Raw genomic sequence first — 17,266 nt, 5'->3', positions numbered from 1 at the left:
CTGCTGCTGCAGCAGCCATAATGCTCACTAAGTAATGATGATGATAGTTGGTTTGATTTTTGACAGCGCCATCCATCGGTCGTATAGTTTAGTTCATGACGCTACCACTACTTTTATTTCTGTTGCACTGTGGAAGGTACACTTTACCTTCTCTAAGTATTATAGGTGTTCTGTGGCCAAGTCTATATATGGGGAACCAGCGCTACAGTTTCGAAATGACACGCTGTACCTTGCGGACGTCGCGCGCATTGTTTAGTCTCACTAGAGTGTGTTAGAATAAGTTTGAGCGTGAGGATGAGTGGGACGAGCGGCCTGGACGGGCGCGTGCTTTGCTGTGAGGCGCCTGACGACGAAAAATACTGTGACGGCGCTGCGATCGAAGCAGATTGGGCCGCATTAATGTTGCGCCGTTGAAAACTGCTGGCGATACTGTTCATGTTTGCCTCTGCGCGCATGACACCATGCTTGTTAATTTAGTTAGTAAGCGAGTGTTTAGAGCACTTTGTAGAGCTAGCAAAACTACTAACCTTACTGCGTATAGCTGCCTAATAATTTGCTATCGCAATCGACGCTTGGCCTGCGGGGCGATACTGCGACTTTTCTAAAACAAATAAAATTCCGATTGGGTGGCGTGAAAGCATGATAACCCTTATCTATAAAGGCAAAGGTGATAAAAATAGGACGAGCCCCTACATGCTGGTTACAATAACGTTTGTGATATCTAGAATGGCAATGCAAGCCATAAAATTAGAGGTAAATTAGAGGTAAATTAGAGGTAGATAAACGATATACTGTGGGACTACAGAAGCGGTTCAGACCAGGCAGAGGTGAAATTTGGAAAAGTGTAATTGTGCCAGCGCTAACGTTACAAATGCAATTCTGTGTGTTAATGCTTTAAATCATAAGTCTTGCCGGAGTTGGAAATTAAGCTGAGTCCAGTGGGCTGACTGGCTCTGGGGGCCCACGGTAAAACCACAAACGAGGCAGAGTAAGATGATATGGGTTGGGCTTCTTTTGAAGTAAGACAAGCACACAGAAACTAGTTTTGAAAAAAAGACTAAGGAACAAAGATGAAAAGAAATGGCCGCATAAATTGCGCAAATATCTTGGAAAGTGCGGACATGGAATGGAGGAAGAGGTCATGAAAGTTGGCAACCAAGTACAGTGCAATTGAAAGTGTAAATGGACAACCAGGAGTCATAAAAAGAAAGTGAGAGAAACAGAGGCGCTAAACTGCATGCTAAAGATGGAAAAAATAAAGACCACGGAGATTTACAAAAACGGCAAGAAACGAATTAAGATGGAAAATCTGTATGATATCGCAAAGGGCAGCGCCTTGCTATTTGAGGCCCGAGCTGGCTGCCTGATGGGGAAAAAAAAGCAGCAAATGGTCACCAGAGGGTGTCATGTGTGGGGCGTAAAAAAAGGAAAGAAAGAAAATATCCTGGCAACGACTCGGTGCATCGTAATGGAATGTCAAGATATGCACCCACCGAGGCGCGTAGTGAATCTCCACCTTCCAGAAGCGTTGCGATTCAAAGAAGATGGAAGGATTAACTGGTCAGCAGTCGAGATAAGTAAGAGACGTTTAGACTACTGATGGAGACAAAAACCGGGAAGAAATTGATGGAAGCGGAGTCATTACAAACGTATACGTAGCATTACAATATAGTGATAGAGGCCTTAAAAAGTTAAACTCGAGATCAGACGGGCAAGAGGCTAGATGGCGACATATATAGTAAAACCTGATTAAATCGAGGAGGTTAAGCGACTATTTGTCTCCGTCTCTTTTCAAAGGGGATGCCAACAGACAGCGTCATCGAGTCTATTTGCCACTCATTTCTATAGAAACAAGTACGCGAAGCACAGAGGCGAAACTAAAGCTCGCGGCCAAATCGTACACGCGTTGAGATATAACGGCACGTTTTAAAGCCAGGTGTCCGAGTTCAGGATGTAATGGTTGCAGCCCGATGTGCGCGCGTTGCTGCGCAGGCTAAGCGGCAGCTGTTGCACTTGGACGCCAGCGGGTTGCACCCCTTCATCACGTCCATGGCTGCGGCGGTCTACTCGAGCATCGCGGCTGCGCCGGCCGTCGCCGTGCTGGACATTATCAAGACGCGCATGTACCTGCAGCCGGTGGACAGGCACGGCCGCGGCATCTACTACGCTGGCGTGCTGGACTGCATTCGCAAGATATACATGATGGAGGGCGCCGCGGGTTACAGCCGCGGCATGCTCATCGCTTTCTTCTACTCCATAGTCAACTCGTCCATCACGCTGCTCTCGTGGGGCGAGCTCAAGCGGCTGCGCATTGAGTCTCGCGAACATCGCGAGTACGTTGTCGAGATCATCTACGAGAGGGGCCAATGAATGGCGCCATATTTCGACGGCGAGCCTGCTTGTTAGTATGCGGCCGTCATCTGTGCGCCTTGAATTGTTAGAAATAAAGAACGATTCACACACATTCACAGCCGATTCACAGCCTTATTTGGTCGACTAGAGGGTTTGCCTGCGTTTCGATATGATATTAATTAATCAATGAATTAATTTAGGTTTTACGAGCCAAAACCACGATATGATTATGAGGCACCCCGTAGTGGGGGACTCCGGAAATTCGGACCACTTGGGGTTCTTTAACGTGCACCCAAATCTAAGTACACGGGTGTTTTCGCATTTCGCCTCCATCGAAATGCGGCCGCCATGGCCGGGATTTTATCCCACGACCTCGCGCTTAGGAGCCCAACACCACAGCCATTAAGCAACCACGGCTTGTTTTTCGCTCTGATATAGTTGCGACATATGTGAGCTGTGCCCGATATCCATGTGGAGTTACTGATTGTGACTATCGTTTTTTTTCTTTCTTCTTTTCGCTACTCATTGCTTCTCTGTCCTGTATCAGAGGCCGTGTTCAATGGCCGTTGAGATCGCTGTCGCTTACACTGATTTCGTTTCTTTTTCTCCGGAAAACAATGATAAAGACACATGATAATCCGTTGTCTGTCTGTTTCCAAAGGTGCGCGCGCACAAACACACACGCACACGCACACGCACACGCACGCGCACGCGCGCGCACACACACACACACACACACACACACACACACACACACACACACACACACACACACACACACACACACACACACACACACACACACACACACACACACACACACACACACACACACACACACACACACACACAGAGAGAGAGAGAGAGAGAGAGAGAGAGAGAGAGAGAGAGAGAGAGAGAGAGAGAGAGAGAGAGAGACGCGCAGAAAGATGTCATATAGGTGTCGAAATTGCTCAAAAATGTTACGCTTTCACGCGAAAGTGTTTATTATATAACCCGCCGTGGTTGCTCAGTGGCTATGGTGTTGGGCTGCTGAGCACGAGGTCGCGGGATCGAATCCCGGCCACGGCGGCCGCATTTCGATGGGGGCGAAATGCGCAAACACCCGTGTACTTAGATTTAGGTGCACGTTAAAGAACCCCAGGTGGTCAAAATTTCCGGAGTCCTCCACTACGGCGTGCCTCATAATCAGAAAGTGGTTTTGGCACGTAAAACCCCAAATATTATTATTTATTATATATGCTGAACGAAATCCATTCTTTCCAGAAGCTTCGAGTAGCCAGTGCCAGAGGGTTCAGCGAGCAGCCATATTTACTCCTTTGGCAACAGAGCAGTCTCCGGCTATTGCGAAAAAAATCTGTTTTGTACGGCATAGTTAAGTATCTTTAGTGCGGGCATGTCACTTTAATGGAGTGAGTTTTCCGCGTTTTGCGGCATCGCGTGACAGACCGATAAAGTGGGCGAGTCCCGAAAATTTTGGGCCACTCATGGAGGGCTGATGGCAGAAATTGAATAAAAAATTACAGGGTCTCTTATGATCTCTCTTAAGAGGTGAACGGCGAAAGCCTACTTTTCCTCCTCTTATCATTCGCCTCATTAGTAATCATTTTAGTCATTTGTAATTAATTGTAGTCGTTACAATTCGTCCTTAGACATATTGTTCATTAGTAGTGATTACTAGTAATTTCAGTCATTATTAGTCATTGCTGCTCACTACTAAGCGTTTTAGTCATTTGTAATCAATTGTGGTCATTACAAGCCGTAGTTAAACATGTTGGTCATATCATAGTCATCAGTAGTCATTACAAGTAATTTCACTCATTATTAGTCCTCACTGGTCATTAATAAGCATTTTTAGTCATTTCTAATCAATTGTAGTCGTTACAATGTGTTGTTAGACGCATTGGTCATGTTGTAGTCATTAGAAGTCATTACAAGTCATTAGTACTCATTTTAGTCATTAGTACTCATTACTAGACATTTCTAGCCATTTCTAATCAAATGTGGTTATTGCAATCCGTAGTTAGACATATTGATCATTTCGGAGCCATTAGTAGTCATGACAAGTCATTAGTAGACGTTAGTAGTCATTACTAGTCATTATTAACCTCTACCAATCTCTATGATAACGTTATCATTCACTAACTGTTACTATCAATAATTTTTCATTCTTTAATCTGTCTTCATATGGCGGGATGACGCTTCGGCGGACACTCCGGCGTTCGGGTCTGCTCACACTTTACCTAGAGCCTAGAAAGGATTTCGCCTTAAAACAATTTGGAATAGCTTTACGTTATAGCGCCCATGATCCCTAACCCACCCATGCGCCACCGCTCTCTATGTTGGAGGTAATCTCCGGCGGGGCTAAACGTTGGGCCAGCCGAGATGGCTGTTGGCTGCATATACGCTGTTTTCACGCGCGCCTAGTGATCGCATGATCTCAAGTTTCGGAAACGGGTTCGCTCTCCTAGGTTCGCACTCTTCATTATGGCAGCTTTGCGACAGCGTGCGTTCGCGGTCAAGAAGTGAGATCGGTTCGTGTCTGTCTGTGTGCGCGCGACGCCAAGCTTGATAATTTAATTAGTAAACGAGTGTTTACTGCAATCACACGGCAGATAAAACTGCGAACCTTACTGAACTAACGCAGAAGAGCGACAACGGCCCAGGAGCAGAAAGGCAATCGACCTCATTGCCAAGAACGACTTGTTCTTATACAGAGAACGCTATGACGTCACAGGGCCGCGTGTAACCTTTAATCGTACCATATAGTTCGATATCACAAGACGTCACACACAAAGCGTGCACTACGACACTTACTTTGAGCAGTTGGGTAATATTTTGGTATCGCTATCTGTGCTTCGCCTTTCGCGCGAAACTGCGACTTCTTTACGTATGCACGGGAACACTCGCGCCCAGAAAGAGGGAATCGTCGCCCGAAGCATGCGCTGCCGTCGGTGCTCGGTCATCATCTGTGGGCGTCCTGCATGCTTTCGAGCACCGCTTGCACTATACCACACGCGGTGTGCGGTAGAGAGGAAAAGCGAAGGCTTCGCATTTGGTTTGGTCTAAAGGTTGCATTTGTATAGGCACAAATGCAACGTATAGACGTTTAAACGCGCAGACACGCTCGTTCATGTTCTCCACTGGAAACACGGGTTTTTTAGCATTTTCGAGCGCTCTATATACGTCTTCATTGCCGACCAAGCGATAGCTGTGAGTATAGGAGAGTGTGAAAAGTAAACCCTTCGTATAGCCTAAGCTTGCCACCGAAGTATTAGCTCGTTAATTATTTATGTTATGCAAGCATACCGTACGGACTATGTGTTTGCATTCAATTCTTTTCCTTGCACTAATTGGTGACAACTTAAGCGCACGATGCACGCTGTATATGCACGATATGCTCGCTGTATATGTTGAAGCGAGTTCTTGTAGATGCGCTGCACCAATTACGTTCATTAATTTATGCGAGGCAGGCCGGATGCGAACTTCTTTTAATATTGTATTTTAGTACAACTTGACTCAATACTCACGCAGGCAATGTTCACGCAGGCGACTCAGAGGTCCAAGCTATTCTACAATATGTGGAGTGGCCGCAGGTGCCGGGGACGTGATGCACTTACTTCTGTGTCTTGTACACTGGAGATATTTTGCCAACAAATCACTTCTTTTGCTGCGCTAGAAACTAGGACACATAATCAAGCACGACACAGCGCTTTGTGGTGTTTCCTTTTGCGCGGCATTGTTCTAGCACCGTGGAAAACCTGTGCATGATCAACTACGGGCGTATGTCTAACGAAAAAAAAAAGAACAAGTGCAGATACAATGACTTAAAGAGCAAGGGTTTGGTTTAGAAGCTGTCTTATTGCATTTGTCACGCTCACCAGAGGCATCTTGATCAACTGTTGTTTGTACTATAAAACGGTAATGGGGACCAAGTGCCATAAGAAACAAATGTTTTCTCTGTCTGCATTCGCTATGTTTAGAAATTTGTCTATAATGCGAAGCCTTGCCGCTGTCCGAAAATCTGCGCGATAATAACTAGTGTGCGTAAAGTTTCCAGGCGACCAGAAGTAGAACATGCAACGTCCACGTTTCGGAAGTAGGCGCTAAGTGACTGTGGTGGCTGAGGATGGGTAAGTGTGTCTTCCCATTATGGGTCAGCTTCAGAACGACGCGACCGGTCGGATACTGCGCATTCAGTCTTAATTGTTAGTGATTAAACGAATTAATGAGTAAATGGCTAAAAAACTGAATAAATAACACAGAAACATGCCCCTATCAACGACAGCAATTTGCACGGGCACTCACGGAATTTGGCTCCGTAAACCTGCGCTAAAATTGAGGGAAATGTTTTGATTTTAGAACGCACCATGGCATGCGAAAAGCCCATCGGTGTGGCGTAGTAGTTTGGGTCATTTTGTAGGCAATAATGTACTTTTTTGCTCGATCCAAAGGCGCCGCTGATCCGCAGTTACAGAACCACCGAAGCTGGGCGTCAAGTCCAAGCGCTACGTCTCCCAGTTTATCATTCTTTTTAGCTTTCGGTAGTTGTCTCTGTAGCCTATGACTCGGCAGTGATTTCCCGTGGAAATGGGATGGCACGATGTAGCAAACCGGGACTGTACGCTGAAACTTAGAGTGAATTTGAAATGCTATACACATCCTGTCGGCACAAGGCAAATGTCAAGCGCGTGATCTCCCAATCACTCTATCCAGCGAGGAGAAAAGGAGTTCGGCGGCGCATGCAGATGTGTTCGGCACACCGAGTTTGAGAGTAGTCTGCTCCTTGGGTTGGAAGAGGTCTATTGCGAGACTAAAAAAAAATATTAAAAAGAATTTGTGCTTCAGAAAGATTAATCTCCAAATGTTTTGGTAATCTTTAGGTTCTGTATACCGTTAGTTGCTTTAAGGTGCTCGCGACTAAGATAAGCAACCGTGTCAATACGCGTGGTCAGATTGTTTCGCATCTGTAGCAACAAAGTTATATAGTATTCGCATTTGTTACTCTTAGAGAAAGTTGTAATGCTTCATTAGAATACGAACAATAATAATTCTACAAACGCAGTAGATTGTCGCTTGCTACGGGGTGCCTACTCAGCGTTTCGGTTTCTATTCGCGGCCGGTGGCTTATAGGTGGCTAGGACGTGGAGGCCGTATTAAAATATGGTCCTATCTGTACTTTTGATGGTAAAGAACCCTAGATAATGAAAATGAATCCCAAGCCATCCACTAGTGTCTTTCATAACAGACTGAGTAGTATTGGGACGTTAAAACCCATAATTTGTTGCGCAATGCAGGTCTAGATTCACGACTGCGTTCTCTGACCTTGCGTGAGTTCTTTCAGATGCTTCCGACAGTAGACAAGGCACGATTTCAAACCGATTTTAGGAAATTTTCGATTTAACGATTCGACGACAACTAAAAGCGACGACATATCTTACGGCAACTTGCCGAGGGCCGCTTTTACTATAAAGTTATAGGTGTATACATTAATGCAGTGAACGATTCCTGGAGGAAAGCAAGAATACGTTGAAAGAGTGGCAAATGTACGCCCTATCCGCAAACAGAGCCAAAATGCTGTGAAATGCCTAGTCACGGGTTCCGGCGTTGCCAGATCGGGGCAGACGAGCGTCACCGACGTCGTCTGTTTCACTGCACCTGATCGCAGTTCGAACAAATTTGGCAAATGTTCACGTTAAAAATACGCACAAGACACATTTCAAGGACCATTACCGTCCATCAGACCCGCAGGCTCAGTTACGTGCAGCACTCAAAAAGAAGCGGAGGAGGAAAACGGCACGAGAGCAACGTCGAAGGACGGGCGGTAGTTGACCGAGGGCAACGCGCTTGATGGTGCGCGTCCAAACGTGAGTGAAATGCGTGAAGTAGATGGATGCATTTGTTCGCAATGTGGCAAGTCCTGATTACCCGCCACAAGAGTCGACGATGGATTGGCCGTGCCCCGAGAGATGCACTTCGTGTTGGCCGAGAGGTCTTGTCACGTCCATGACGTCGGGTTGTCAGGGCTTGTTATACACATCCCTTCGTGGCCCCTGTCGGAGTCTGCGCGGCTTCCACTGACCGCGCCCACGGCATATGCTCGACATTCGTGCACCCCGAGGCATGTTACGCTATGTCTTTATTTCATTCGCCCTTCTGTGCGAACCGCGCTCGTCGTGACAGCACTGACGCGGCCGAATTTTGTCGCTCAGCCGCCACGTGCTCGAAGATGGAAGATATTCTGCCCCCGACGTGAGGTCGCCGTTGCGTCACCGCCTCGTCGCTTCCTTGAGTGCAAAGGCTTGTCGCTCACTCGCTTGTGCAGCTAAATTATGTCGACGAAAGGTCTGACTCACAAGAAACGGAAACGCTTGCATCAAAACAAAACAGTTCCTGGTCGCTGTAACACTGTAAGCGGTTCCGTTATTTCAGCGTTCCGACGAATAAGTGCGTTCAGTATAAGAACAGTCACTTGGGTGTGTGCATTGTGGCACAGGGAAATCGCTCCATCCGTCGGAATCGAGGCTATTTTTTCAGCGGACCGTTTTGTTTCACCACGAACAAATCTTTATCGAGACAAGGTGCTGAAGAGGGCTGATGTAACTGCATGATATTCTCACTCTCAAATGGATGTGGGAACAGAGAATTTTTTTATAACTTCACACTTTTTATACCGTACCTAGATAGCATTTAGGTGGAACTATAATAAATTCAATTTATTGCACAGAGGGGACAGCGCAAGCAAAAATAGCAAATTTGGCTTTTGAACGGAAGTCCGAAAACGGACCATTTTCTTCATTTATAAGTGTACCTTAAAAAAGAGAAAACAAATTTTCAGGATTGTTCCTCTGCGTGCTTTGCTTCATTGTGAAAGCGCATCAAAACACATTCAGTCTCCGTTGTGTACTGTAGTCTTGAATTTTGGCCGCAAATCTGAAAACGAAGAAAGAAAATGCAGAACATCGTACTTGTGTCAGCTTAAGGGCAGAAAGAAAAAGAGAGAAGCAGTCACCTCAGGGTTCATTGAAATTCACAGAGGTTTATGTGCTGTCATCGGTAATATATGGCTGTTTTGTACTATAAAGTGCTGCACCATTTTGTTCCACGTGCAAAAGAAAGCGGTGAAATGTGAGGCCTACAAGCTACGGCGTTTGCCGCTCTGCCATCTCTTAGAACGTTGCCCTTCTGTACTACGTACAAGTGGCAGCCGTCGTGGAATTCGGTGCTTCCGCGGCGCGACGCCTAAGAGACTGTGGGGCAGTGAATACAATAATTTGTTGTATTTGAGGCCGTAACAGCAATGACTACTACTATGTTCGTTGCCCCGGTGGTTTCGAGCGTCTAGCTTCTTGGCAAGTGGCAACCATCTCAGCGAACACAGTATGGCAGTTGTATTTGAGGCCACCGCAACAATAACTACTGTGTTCGCTGTCATTCAGTATCTTAGAGCGTTGTGCTTCTTAGTTCATGCAACAAATGGCAGCGACCTCAGCGAACACAGTAGTTGTATTTGAGGCCACGGCAGCAACAACTACTGCGTTCCCCATCCCGTGGTCTCTTCGAGCATTCGTGAAATCTTATGCTTGCATGTCGCCGCGCTCTGAGATCGCCGACCAGCGTAGCTTTATTTGAGGTCACAAGATGAACAACTATTGTGTTAACTGTCCCGCATTCTCAAAGAGCTTTACGCTTTGTAGTTCACGCAACAATTAGCTGCAAACCATCGCGAAATCCGATGCTTCCATGTTACAACGTTCTGAGAGACCGCGGGTCAGCGTAGTTGCATTTGAGGCCCCAACAACATTAACAACAACTACTGTGTTCACTGCCCTGCGGTGTATTAGAGCGTTGCGCTTCACAGTTCATACAATAGCTGGCAACCATCTCAATTAACACAGTAGTTCTATTTTAGACCACAACTACTGTATTAGCTGTCCTGCGGTCTGTAAGAGTGTTGCGCTTCTCAATTCGTGCATGAAGTGGCAGCCATGTCAGCGAACACAGTTTGGTTGTATTTTAGGCCACACCACCAACAACTACTGTGTTCGTTTACCCCGTTCTTTTAGAGCTTTTGCTTTTTAGTTCATGAACGAAGTGGCAATCATCTCAGAGAAAACAGTAGTTATATTTGAAGATACAATAAAGAACTACTGTGTTCGATGGCCTGCAGTCTCTAATAGCGTAGCGCTTCGAACTATACTTCATATATTAACTGGCAACCATCTCAACGAACACAGTAGTTGTACTTGAGGTCACAACAACTACTGTATTAGTTGTTCTGCGGTCTCTAAGAGCATTCCGCATCTTAGATCATACAATAACTGGCAACCATCGTAAAGTCTGATGCTTGCATGGCGAAACGCTCTAAGAGACCGCTGGCCAGTGAACACAATAGTTGTTGTATTTGAGATCACAGCAACAAGAACAACTCGCGTGATCGCTGCCCAGCGGTCTCTTAGAGTGTTGCCGTGCAATCGTCAGGTTTTGTAATGGCTGCCGCTTGTTACGTGAACTAAAAGCAAGCAGCCTGCAGAGTTGCAGAGAGAATAGGAGCGTCTATAAATGCAATGGCGTAACTAATTTCGCTGCCTCAATCGATATATGGCGATGCGCTGATCAGCATGAGGTCGGAAGTTCAATTCCCAGCAGCAGAGATCGGATTCCGATGGGAGCGAATCAAAAGATTCGTCTGAACTACGTTTAAGTGAAAGAGTCTTCAAGTGAAAGAGAACTACGTTTAAGTGAAACCGCCAGCAGGAGCATGCATCGCAGGTTCCACGTGCCGACTTCATCAGTGGCGCTGCACGGAAATGGCGAGGCAGTGTGTGGTAGTTCGGTTATATGGTCAAACTTAGCCCTTGGTAACAGAGGGAAGGAAAATTGCATCGCACTTGCCCGAAGAACAGGGATCTATATTTCTTCAAGAATGCGTCATCGATATGTCGGTTGGCTTTTTAATCTTGCTGTTGGGTTGGGTTGGCCGTTCTTATATTCATATCGCATGCTTGATGTTTCTGTTGTGGTGTCAGCACGACTTGTTGCGAGCAGTAATAATATTGGCACATTGGGGATTTTACCCAAGACATCTTTTGCTCGTGAATTCGTGGCACGTTACTGTTGAATAAATAAAAAAAAGGCGGAAAGTAATTGGTTCCGCGTACTGGCGCTGTACCATCTAATTTAGTTGGAAGCACTCTAAAATCGAACGCGCGTTAAGTACGCATCCTTGTTGTTCTGTCTGTAGCGTCCGAAGTTGCAAAGAGCGCGGAGGGTACCAACTCAGAGCTGTATTATTACCGCACACCTTGTGCAGAGAGCTGCACAGTAGTGCAGTAAAAGTGCACGTGTCTATATGCCCCAGATTGGGTTTTCCACGTCCACTCTTCTTATCTGTCAAGCATATCCTTTGCATTTGATTTTTGTTAGTAGTTTTGCGTTGGGGGCTACACTACTTCAGATCGACTACCTTTTTGGGTTTTTTCGCCATTTAAAATGCGAGGTTGGCTCCCTGGCCACTTCTTGGTTACTTTTTGGCTGCCTTTGACTTATATTTTATAAGTTCTGAGTAACGTGAGAGTCACACGGCGCAGTCACACAATGAGGTGAGTCCGGACAGTGAACACCGGAAAACGACGACGACGACGAACAACAACAACAACAACAACAACAACAACAACAACAACAACAACAACAACAACAATGGTACATAGATTATAGCTTTTCAGATATTCAACCCTGATGCATATGCTACGGAAGCCTGTAGCAATAGGCGATGCTCAGGCTGGCTGTACTTGCATATAGTAATGACCAGTAGGTCCATTACGCCCCAGTACAGTTGCGCCTTTTTAGCTTTTCCTGTTCGAATTTGTTTAATTATTATTTTTTTGAGCAACGTCATAAAAGGTCATTCGTTTAGCCTACCGCGCAACACATAATGGCCTTGAATTTATGATTTGAGCCTAAAACCAACCACTATCTCTGCTCCAAAGAAAGAAAACAGACATTTAGCTTGAAATCCTGGGTTTAGGATCTTCGGTTTCACCTGTGGCAGATAGCATAATTCTTGTCCTTGAGCTGGATTATTCTAAGAAGCGGACATTACTAGCACGAGAAATCGAAACATACTCAACTAACAAACATTCAGTAATTAACTTCTTAATGAACTACATTATGGTACATATTGCAACTTACGAATTATAGCCGGTGAGTTTGCGAGACGTATCCACTTGAAATGAATTTCCAGTATGACAATAATTTTGAGATATTGTTTCCCAAAGTGTGGGACAAAATACATCGGTGTTCCAGTTACTTTTGCGCTTCAATGCATAAAAGAGTGGTCTGTTAAAAACATAAGTGGAACAGCGCATTTCTACGGCGAGTTTGACGACGAACCTCTCCAAACTGGTGTCATTGTGGATTCAGTCCAAGTGGATATATCGCCTTGCAAACTCACCGGCTACAATTCGTAAATTCCAGTATGTGTCGTAAAGTTATTAACTAGTTAATTAGGGAATCCTTCTTTAATTAGTTGTAAATGTGTTTCGATTTCTCGTGCAAGTATTGTCCGCCTCTCTGAATAATCCAGCTCAGGACTAGAATTATATTACCTGCAACAGGCAACTTTTAAATATTCCGGAAAATGTTTAAATGATCACCCCGTATACTAGCGCTGCACCGTTATCGGGGGCGTGGAGCTACAGGGAATGATTACGGAAGGCTGCTGTGCTCTTTACCCACAGTGGTTGCTTAAGGCCGATCCACACGACGGACCAAGTCCGCGGGCCGCTCGGTCACGTGATGCGACGTCACGGCCCGGCGCGGTCCGGTCCGGCGCAGAGCACATCCACACGGCGGATACCATAGCAGACGGCAAAGCGGACCAACCAGCTACACTCTTGGCCAGAGTGTTATCATTGTTATCATTCCGGCTCGAGTCCCACAAAGCCGGGAACTGCTCAACGAGGTATACAAAATGAAAAAACCTCCTCGTCACTCCAAGAGGACACGGTGTTTAAAAAATATATCTGCTGCACGCACGTGTAGGCGGAACGGCGGACATGAAACGACTGGCTTGACTGGCTTTTGCTGACCAAAAAACTAGATTGGATTTGGCTGAAGACACTCTGTTGCCGGACAACATTCGTTGGCTAAGCCAAAATCGCTGCGGTTTGCATGCGGTCCGCCGCCAAAACGGAAGCGGGAAAAACCTCGGCGATTTGTTGGACCGCGAGGGCCGCGGTCTTGCGCGGGCCAACGGTGGTACGCACGAACTGTTGACGTCCTATCACGTGATGCGCGGACCGCGGTCCTGAAGCGCAATTTGGTCCGTCGTGTGGATCGGCCTTTAGTGGCTACGGTGCTGGGCTGCTAAACACGCGGTCACGGGATCGAATCCCGGCCACGGCGGCCGCATTTCGATGGGGGCGAAAACACCCGCGCACTCAGATTTAGGTGTATGTTAAGGAACCCCAGCTGGTCCAAATTTGCAGAGTCCCCCCACTACGGCGTGCCTCATAATCAGATCGTGGTTATGGCACGCAAAACTCTGTAATTTGATGTTTACTGGGCTCTATCTCGGGACGAAGAACACTGCGCGGGCCACATGGAACGGCCGACACATATTGACAGACAGAGATAAGCCTACGGCTAGCGCTGCGCCGTTATCGGGATCGCGGAGGACGGATCGATTACGGAAGGCTGCTGTGCTCTTTCTCGGGATGCAAAACAGACTCTGTGCAAGCCACATGGAATGCCCGACATATATCGACGGCCGGAAATAAGCCTGCGGGTGCATCGTCGCACGCGAAAACGTTTCAGAGGGGAGTGAGCATTTGCAGCAAACTGGACCTCATTTGTGGCGTCTGTGTACTGCAGCCCACTTGGGTCGATTGCTTGACTGTTCGTGGTCGCAGCCTCCACGGCTGTATCATAATCAGAATATTTATTCAGTCGCAAAATGTGTTACATAAATGAAGATAGAGATGGAGGTTCCAGAACACGAAGCTGTAAGGGGACCTCCTGTTAGTTAGTGCATAAATCTAATAACAATATTAACAGCAGGGCAATATGAGTGAGATACACAAAATAGTAAAAGCAAGAAATACAAAAAACACAAAAATACCATCGAATTCCATAAGTGCACATATACATAAACGACGTTGTGCAATATTGCTCTAACATGCAAAAGAATAACGTACATTATGCTCATAGATAACAATACAACAAAATATGAATATCATAGACTATTTGCAAAGGATATTTAAAAAATGATGAGGACATACAGAATATCAGTAACGTCTGGTATCTTATATAAGCCTAACTCAGAATTTAGTGCGTAAGTGTTTGTGTGAGAAAGGTCACCATGGATTCCAAAGGTCGCCATGGTCACCAAGCAAAACGCTCCTTTTCTTCGACTACCCTACCAAACATTCTGCGAAATAACTCCAAAAAATTCTGGAATATTATAAATCCAAAGCGTTCGCAACCACTTGCTCTGTGCGACGAGAAAAATAAGCCTATTCCTGATCACGAAATCGCCGAAGCGCTTAATCATGCATTCTCTTCCGTGTTTACGAATGAGCCTAAAGGTGAACTTCCTGAATTCCCATTTTTCAGTTACCATACGATGCCCGCAATCACCTTCAGTTCTGATGGAATCAGGAAATGCATTGTTTCCTTAAAGCTGTCGTCTTCACCTGGCATCGATGGTATTAATTCTAAAGTCTTAAAAAATACTAAATATGTTACAAGCGAGATGTTATGTCACATTTTTCAGCAATCTTTATCATCAGGAGTGGTGCCGGATGACTGGAAAGTGGGTAAGGTTATCCCAGTCCCAAAGAAAGGTCCTTCATCATCATGTAGTAGCTACCGCCCAATTTCTCTAACTAGCATTTGTTCTAAATTAATGGAGCATGTGCTTTACTCCCACATTGCTACATTCCTAACATCTGTCAGTTTCTTCCACCCTAACCAGTATGGCTTCCGTAAAGGTTTATCTTGTGATAGCCAATTAGCACTCTTTATAAATGACATAAGCTCTAACCTTGATCAAAATATCCCAGTTGATGCCCTCTTTTTAGATTTCGAAAAAACCTTTGACAAAGTTCCGCATCAACGACTTCTCCTAAAACTTTCTCGCTTGCACCTTAATCCCCTTGTTTTGAACTGGTTCCGAAATTTCTAAACTAACAGACAACAGTTTGTGTATGCTAACAACCACTCCTCGTCTAAGAGCCCTGTTCTCTCCGGTGTACCCCAAGGCACAGTTCTCGGGCCCCTCCTATTCCTTATATATATTAATGATTTACCGGCTAATCTTTCATCTAACATTCGCCTTTTTGCTGACGATTGTGTCATTTATCGCCCAATCCTAGCTGATACCGACAAACACGCATTGCAAGATGATCTAGACAAAGTTACGTTTTGGTGCAGCATGTGGCTAATGTCACTGAACACTACAAAGACTTTACTACTACCCTTTCATCGACGGAAGCTTCACCATACTCCTAAGTACGTTCTTTGCAACTCGGAAATATCATCAGTGGAGTCATGCAAGTACCTTGGCCTTACTCTCTCAAATAACCTTTCTTGGTCCTCTCATATTACGAACATCACCAGCGAAGCCAATCGCACGCTTGGTTACTTCCGCCGCAACTTACGCTTCGTACCACCATCCTTAAAGATACTAACTTATCTAACTTTTGTCAGACCTAAGCTAGAATACGCATGCTCTGTTTGGGACCCACACCAAACCACCCTTTCTAACACTCTAGAAACAGTTCAGAATCGTGCAGCTCGCTATATTTATTCTGATTATTCTTACCACACTAGTGTCTCTCAGCTAAAATTAAAAGCAGGAATTTCCAATCTAGATATAAGGCGTCATGTTTTCAGACTGTGTCTTTATCACAAATTTTATCATTCTGCTCCTAGTGCTTCAGCCATCATTCCAGCACACCGTCAGTCTTGCCGATTATGTCATGAAAAATCTGTGTATCCTCCGCCTGCCCGAACCACTGCGCACCTACATTCTTTCTTTGTGAAGACTGCCCTTGACTGGAATGACCTTCCCGCCGACGACGTGCACCACTCCAATCCACGTCATTTCAAGGCTGCCATTGAGTCCATATTCCACTGAAGTGGTCACCCATCCCTCATGTAATACCCCACATTGGGGCCTTTGAGGTAATAATAAATAAATAAATAAAAGGTGAGAAGTAAGAAATCAAGCATATATTAAAAAAGAAAAAAAAACTTCCTTTTTAAAATGAGATAACGAAGTGGTTTGTTTGATGTGAGTCGGGGGACGATTCCAAAATCATATGCTAGAAAAGTGGATTGTTTGTCTGCCGTAGTTAGTTCGAATGAAACGTAAAAGCTAATTATGACTGAAAACAAATCTAGTTGTATTATCGTTAACAAGTTTGAATCCACTTAGGATGTCACATGGCAAGAGATTATTAAGAGAGCGATACAAAATGATCACAAGATGAAATTTGTACAGTTGAGCAGTTGTTAATATTCGGTAATTGCGAAGTAGTTGAGAGGCACTGCAACGAAATGGACTGAACGTGAGAATCCTGACTGCTTGATTTTGAATGTGTTGTAATGGGGTTATATGTGTAGTATATGTACCACCCCATGTCGCAATAGAGTACGTAAAATTACTGTGAATAAAACCAAAATAAAGCGTTAGCAATTTTGGGGTAATGAAATAATGTCGCGTTTTTAGCATTATTCTCATTCGATAAGCTGTTTCACGCAGCAAATTAGCGATGTGAGCTGTGTACTTTAAATGAGACTCTAGTGTGACGCCGAGAAATGAACACTGATTAAGTGCGCAAATTGAGTGAGATTTAACGGTTTCTGCCGGAGTATAGGAGATACCTTTTGAGCAGAATGGAAGATCCTG

General features: G+C 45.3%; 3 protein-coding genes across 7 annotated transcripts in view; 2 read left to right on the top strand and 1 right to left on the bottom strand.

The window, feature by feature from the left end:
* Positions 1–2,466, top strand: part of LOC135911988 (solute carrier family 25 member 35-like) — a 52,922-nt gene extending 50,456 nt beyond the window's left edge. For 2 of the 3 annotated variants that reach the window (XM_065444368.2, XM_065444366.1), the window contains one exon: positions 1,993–2,466. In XM_065444368.2, the coding sequence (XP_065300440.1) occupies positions 1,993–2,370 (378 nt within the window). In that variant the 3' untranslated portion in view covers positions 2,371–2,466. Of the gene's footprint in view, positions 1–1,966 lie in introns of all 3 variants that reach the window. The other variant, XM_065444367.2, reaches the window with a different exon arrangement.
* Positions 1–17,266, bottom strand: part of LOC135911996 (uncharacterized) — a 108,935-nt gene that overhangs the window by 55,051 nt on the left and 36,618 nt on the right. For 2 of the 3 annotated variants that reach the window (XR_010567535.1, XR_011507042.1), the window contains one exon: positions 9,048–9,285. The exons of the other annotated variant lie outside the window; for it this stretch is intronic. The gene's annotated coding sequence lies outside the window, so the exon portion shown is untranslated. Of the gene's footprint in view, positions 1–9,047; positions 9,286–17,266 lie in introns of those variants that run through there. 3 annotated transcript variants of the gene reach the window in all.
* LOC135911997 (nose resistant to fluoxetine protein 6-like) overlaps positions 6,420–17,266 on the top strand; it is a 187,916-nt gene continuing 177,069 nt past the window's right edge. Inside the window, exon 1 of the mRNA XM_070521067.1 lies at positions 6,420–6,485. Within this exon, the coding sequence (XP_070377168.1) occupies positions 6,482–6,485 (4 nt within the window). The 5' untranslated portion in view covers positions 6,420–6,481. The remainder of the gene's footprint in view (positions 6,486–17,266) is intronic.

The sequence above is a fragment of the Dermacentor albipictus genome, chromosome 1 (assembly GCF_038994185.2).
Source record: "Dermacentor albipictus isolate Rhodes 1998 colony chromosome 1, USDA_Dalb.pri_finalv2, whole genome shotgun sequence".
Taxonomy (NCBI): Eukaryota; Metazoa; Arthropoda; class Arachnida; order Ixodida; family Ixodidae; genus Dermacentor; species Dermacentor albipictus.
Note: the sequence above shows the minus strand (reverse complement) of the source record. Positions and strands in the feature narration are given on the sequence as shown.